At 43.1% G+C, this 6,482-nt stretch overlaps 1 protein-coding gene across 1 annotated transcript; it reads left to right on the forward strand.

Moving 5' to 3' along the window:
• The first annotated feature begins 3,008 nt into the window (after positions 1 to 3,008).
• Positions 3,009 to 6,028, forward strand: LOC129831263 (guanine nucleotide-binding protein G(I)/G(S)/G(T) subunit beta-3-like). The gene is made up of 7 exons (XM_055894480.1): positions 3,009 to 3,106; positions 3,500 to 3,645; positions 3,894 to 3,957; positions 4,268 to 4,424; positions 4,647 to 4,915; positions 5,231 to 5,447; positions 5,889 to 6,028. The coding sequence occupies exons 1-7, from the start codon at positions 3,050 to 3,052 to the stop codon at positions 5,993 to 5,995; spliced, it is 1,017 nt and encodes a 338-aa protein (XP_055750455.1). The 5' UTR covers positions 3,009 to 3,049; the 3' UTR covers positions 5,996 to 6,028.
• Positions 6,029 to 6,482: the final 454 nt, after the last annotated feature.

A 6,482-nucleotide genomic window follows, 5' to 3' on the forward strand; every position in this document is an offset into this window, starting at 1 on the left:
TCAGCAAAATCAAATACCCTCTCTTCGTAGACATTAACACTATTATACTATCGAATGATGTGGAACTGAATGTGGAAGACATCAAATGTGTTTCTCTACCAGCTTTATGTCATAGCCATTGATGTGATGTAACAAATGATGTGTTCTCACTGGCAATGCCGCTCTTCACCCCTCCGCATCTCTCTACTCCATCTTATTCTCACATTTACATCTACACCTGTACCTCTCTCCCTTCATCCCTCCTTCTCTCTTTACCTGCTCTTGTCTTTTGACCTCATAACCTGATTTTCTCCTCCAATCGGTTTACCCATCTCCTCTTGCCATGCTCCATGCTCTCTCTCTCTCCTTCCCTCTCTCTATTTCCATCTTCGGGCTTATCCCTTCATCCCTGATCTCCTTCATCCCCTTCAATCCTCATCTGTTCCTCACAGGGCGACGGGAGAGAGAAAGAGAGAGTTTTCACAGGTTGCCTGCAGCCAGTCTGTGGGTGAAAGCGTAAGAGGAAAGAGAGAGCGAGAGAAGGATAGCAGGGCTGACTTGAGTATTGTGGAACATAAAAAGCTGCTACAAAGGGCTACTGAGGCAGAAAAGCCCCAAAAGAGGAAGGACCGCGTTTTGTTTGGAAAGGTGAGTGATTTTGGGTCACTTTGGTAGCACATACGTGGAACTACATGGAACTACATTGACAACTCTGATGATTACGAACACGGACCCACATCATCATGGACACTATCCCGTTACCTAGCTCAGTATTCTCATCCATGATAAGATTTCACAGTTGAAAGACTGGAACTTCATCTGATTTGCAGTAAGGTCCAATGGATTGAATATGAGCGAAATAAACTACTCAATGGTCGGTCAATGACAAGAAGTAATAAATGGAGTTCTCAGCGGTGCTCATTTCCACCAGAGGATAAATTCTAATGGCATGCAACAAGTGCACTGTTGACTGCTGTCTTTGCAAGTGAGAGAGAGAGAGAGAGAGAGAGAGCGAGAGAGAGAGAGAGAGAGAGAGAGAGAGAGAGAGAGAGAGAGAGAGAGAGAGAGAGAGAGAGAGAGAGCGAGAGCGAGAGCGAGAGAGAGAGAGAGAACTGGTAGGTCGCGTGAAATGGCTGTCACCAGTAGGTAGTGACAGTGACATCATTGAGTGCTTTTCGTCTCAGAATCCGTTTCATTTATTAGGTAACAACAGCAGGCAAAGACATTATCAGCATTATCATGAAGGTTTCAAATCCTCCCTCATTGATTCTAAAGATCCAGTAAAAGAGGAACAACACCCCAAAAAATCCCAGAGTGAAAGCAGCAAACTGCAGAGCTTGTGCATAACTTTCTATCTCATTTTTCCCACATGTATTGTCTCACATGTATTGATTTTATGCATTGAAGTCTTGCTGAAATCTGCAGCCATGCTGGTAGAATGGCGCACGTCTAGAGTACTTCTATCTAGACAAACAGGAATAGAGGCCATTCTGTGCATTTGTGCAAAGATCATTTCAAAGGAAATAACCAAACAGGAAACTGAAGAAGACTCCATTAAAAAAACTCACATTTCTACCTGATAGGCCCATATCCTTGCCTATTCTTGTCCCCTCTATCCACTCTTTCTCTCTTCTCCCCTCTCTTGCTCCCTCTTTCTGATCCAGTGGTAAAGGGCAGTCAGTAATCGGATGACAGGAGATTTGACTGGAAAAGCCTCCTTTAAGATTTCCTGATGGGGCTTTAAAGCTCTGTTCCCACTCGGCACAGACGTCATTTCGTCTAGTTTTGATTTACATTTGATTGAGTTGTCAACTAATGTGAATTCAACATGAAATCAACAAGAATTTGAACCGTGTCATTGGATTTGGGTTCAAAGTTGGGTGAAAAAACAAAAATTCCTTTACGTTGATGACTTTTCCCACATTGATTCAACGTCATCGCATTGAAATGACATGCAAACAACGTTGATTCAACCAGTTTGTGCCCAGTAAGTTGTGCCCACCCCTCCTCGCCCTCTGTCCCTCTGGCTCTCATCATAGGTCAAACCACCTACTGAACATGCCTAGCCAATGCTTTGTTTAATCTGTGAACAATTATTTATGTGAAAGTAATACCTTTTGTTAATACTGTATTTGCAGGGATGTGTGCTGTAGTAGTTGGATTCGTTTTCGAGATTTGTTGTTAACCTTTAAACGGTTTACAAAAGTGGTGTGTGTTGGTAATTGGCCTCCAATTATGAAAACGTCAGCATCCAATTAAAGAGTATTAGGGCCACACACAGCTAACCACTAATTACCTCTTGATCATGAAATATTCTCTCTTAAAAGGCATTGAAAGTCAGAGTGAGGGGGGAGAAAAGAAGGTTCATGCTAAATCGTGTCTTAAACTTGTTTTAATTGTAACACAAAATAATAAGAATTTAAGTAATAAATAGGAAAAAATAAAAAAGTTGTAAAGTTAAATGAGGCCTTCTAAGTAAAAATGGCAAGTATTCTCGAAAGACAGACAACACTTCCGTAATGAACTATAAAAAACGAAATGTCTGTCTGTGTTACAGCTAAAACAGCCAGTAATTTGCCTTATTCTTCAGATACATGAAGGTAGATCTTAGATATGTCACTAATTCTACATATTAGACTTCTAGCACAGTGGATGTGGGATTATACCTCGTACCGTACTCAAGAAGGCCAATCTAGGCTCTTGCACCATACTAAATGACGAAAGCACCTGATTGGTTTAGTTTAGGGGGTCAGAGGCCATGGGGGGTTACTGGAGCAATAAGTCCAGTTACGTTCTCCTCAAACAGATGGCCACCGTATACAGTATATCTACTGCACATATTTGAGAACGTGAATTCTCAGTTCTATTTAATTAAGATCTTCGTTATATGATTGAGTTCTACATTGCATCCATTTTACAATGAGGACAGCATTTTTGCCAAGCCTGGATCTGTATCTGTATGTAATCAAATAAGTTCGAAACATGAAACTATTTTCCTTTTCTCTTTCTCCCTTTCTTCTAGTCTGCCATTTTTTCTCTCCAGCGGTAACAGCCCCTATCAACCGTTGCCATGGGTGAAATGGACACGTTGAAAAAGGAGGCCGATGGTCTGAAGGCGCAGATTGAAGTGAGTCTCGCTATCACAGCATGTCAATGGTTGCCACAAGACAATTTTTGGTTTGTTTGTTACGATCTTCAATATCACCCCAGTCAAAAAAAGACATCATCAGATAAATAACTTGGAATCATAGTACCAATAATGCACAATAATTCATGTACAGTACCTACAGAGTTGATAACATATAGCCTACATTTAGTTTCCTCCACATACCAGAACTGGCATTGAGATAAAGTTATACTAAGATATTGTAAGCAGTGTCTGGTTCCTGAAAAATGTAAATACGACAGAAGTATGGAAAACATTCTGCTCCAAACAATTTATGCTTATTTTTTCTACAACTATTTGACTCTTCACTTAACTTATTCCTCTCCTACCTGTGAATCCCTTTCTCGCCACTAGGCAGGCCGCAAGGCGGTCAATGACACCACCATGGCCACTCTAGCATCTGGTGTGGCGGCTGCGCCTCGTGTCCAGCTGAAAAACAGAAAGACATTGAAGGGCCACTTGGCCAAAATCTACGGCTTGCACTGGTCCGCTGACAACAGGTGAGAAGGTGTTCTTGTCCAGATAGCTGATATCAAAAGGTCCCATTGTTTAAATGTGTCCACGATGACATGCAGGTGTTAATGCATTAAAGGCATTAAAATGCCTTTGAAAGGCCTTCATTGTTTCAAATGTTGCATTGTCAAAGTATTAAGCCAGATTCATACCGGACCTCGTGCCTAAACCCTGTTCACACAGAATTTGATACACTGACTAACCACTTGTTGAACTTTATTTTTCTCTCCAACAGGCACATGGTCAGTGCCTCACAGGATGGCAAGCTTCTTATTTGGGACACCTACACCGGAAACAAGGTAAGGAGTGATCACTGATCAGTCATCATCTTCACATCTCTAACTATTTTCCTCTTAATGCATAGGATTTATATAGAGAGCTTTCTACTTGGTTTGCAAATGTATGGAGTAAATCCCTACTTCAACCACCGACGTGTCGAAGCAGTACCCACTTTTCTTTTAGATTGTCTTGACTTTGACTACGCACTACACACTCTACGAATGTATTTATACGGTAAAAGCCAGCTAGTTGGGTATCTTAAGTCTTCTAATCTCGAGACAAAGCGAACTGGAAAGTGAGGGGTCTAGCGTTCTTCTCCCTGCCTTCCAGGTATATGCCGTCCCCCTCAAGTCCTCCTGGGTAATGAGTTGCTCCATGGCCCCTTCTGGCAATCTGGTGGCCAGCGGAGGTCTGGATAACATGTGCACCATCGCCAATATCAAGGGTGCCAGCCCAAAGACCCTCAGGGAGCTGGACGCACATGAAGGTGGGTATCGTAGTACAATGTCTGCTTCATCCGAGTTATCGTCAACTCCAATACCAACTGGGATTACGGTCAACTCCGTGACCAACTGAGTTATGGTCAACTTCGTGACCAACTACAAGAGAATTCATTAAAAGCGGGTTCATAAATTGGATGAGATCCAAATACGTAGGATATAAGTAGTACAATAACAATAACATCTCTATCTTTCTCCTTCCATCTCAGGCTACCTTTCTCATAGCCGCTTCCTGAGCGACAGCGAGATCCTCACTGCATCCGGTGACACCACTTGTTGCCTGTGGGATCTGGAGACTGGCAAGCAGAAGGTGATCTACAAGAGCCACGTGGGTGATTGTATGTGCCTGGCCGTGTCACCAGACCAGAACATTTTCATCTCAGGGGCGTGTGACTCCAGCGCCAAGCTGTGGGACATAAGAGATGGTGGCTGCAAGCAGACCTTCATCGGCCACACGAGTGACATTAACGCCATTGCGGTGAGCACATAAGACACGCTCCAGGGTTTTTCCTGGTCAGAATGACTCTGAATGATTTATATATTGTAGTGACCTTAACCCAACAACTATCGACTTTGTCAAGATGTTGGGTTGCAGGTACAAGATTCTGGGTTCGGGCTCCGGTTGAGACTACCCCGTGACTTCAGTAGTCAGGGGGTAATGCGATCCAAAATTGAAACATAATTTAGTCTGTACTTTGCTAACTCAGTCAACTCACCGGGCAAACTAACCTTCAAGTTCAATACATGTCAAAACAAAACAATACATACTGAAATGGCCTTCTTTATACCCCAGTTCTACCCTAGTGGCACTGCAGTTATCACAGGTTCCGATGACTGCACCCTCAAGATGTACGACCTCCGTGCTGACCAAGAGGTCAATGGCTACCAGGACGCTGCATTGAATGCTGGCGTCACGTCAGTCTCCCTCTCCAGCTCAGGACGCCTCATCTTCGCCGGCTACGACAACTTCAACTGCAACATCTGGGATTCTCTGAAGGCCGAGAAAGTTGGTGAGTAAAAGTGTGAGGGAAACCAGTGAGAGAGAAGGGAGAGGACTGAGGGGATGGGTGAAAAGGAGTGAGTAGAGACAGAGACAAACAAAGAGAGAACAGTCAATGTAAAGAGAGGTAGGCAGAAGAGGAGACAGATGGCATGAGTAAAAAATCTGCCGATGTGCCCTTGAGCAAGGCACGTAACCCTAATTGCTCCTGTAAGTTGCTCTTGATAGGAGCATCTGCTAAATGACTCAAATGTAAATGTAAATAAGTGGGTGGTTTAAACACAGGTAATGAAAGGGAGAAAGCGTATAGTCAAAGAAGTCTGGATGAGAGGCAGTCAATCAAAGAAACACGGGTAAAAAAGGGAATAGAAACTAGAACTGCATCATTTGAATCAGTGTGGATGACTATCTTCTTCTTCTTCTCTCATCTCTCTCTCGCTCTCTCTCTCAGGTGTTCTGTCTGGCCATGACAACAGAGTGAGCTGCATTGGGGTGCCAGACGATGGATTGGGTGTCTGCACAGGATCCTGGGATAGCTTCCTAAAGATCTGGAACTGAGCTGGTCCTCCAGAGGCGACATTGGGAAAGAGAGAGGGGAAGACAGGGGGGGGGGGGGGCTAGAGGAGGAGCGGAGAAGGGGTTAAACACAAGCCTGAGAAAAAAGGATGCTCATTTTGGGATTGGGGAGATATCAGGCGGAGGATCTTTGTCGTACCAGTTCACATAATTTCTTCCCTTCTCTCTCTCCCTCCTTTTCATCTATGTATGCAATGTGAGAGGTGGTGAATGGGACTTCATAGAACATACTGTATAAATGACATCGACAGCAGAACAAGATGCAGCCACACTACGTGTACACGTGAGAGTTTTAAAGTTATTGTTCAGACTATCAATATCGAGACGATGACAAACATTAAAAAAAAAAATGATTATTTGAAATAATAAATTAATTAATGAAGAAAATATGCTCTACTTGTATCTAAGGTGAGAGTGACAATTGCACATATAGATTTTTGACAATAAAAATGTGAAATAAATACAGAAC

This window comes from Salvelinus fontinalis, chromosome 32 (genome assembly GCF_029448725.1).
Source record: "Salvelinus fontinalis isolate EN_2023a chromosome 32, ASM2944872v1, whole genome shotgun sequence".
NCBI lineage: Eukaryota > Metazoa > Chordata > Actinopteri > Salmoniformes > Salmonidae > Salvelinus > Salvelinus fontinalis.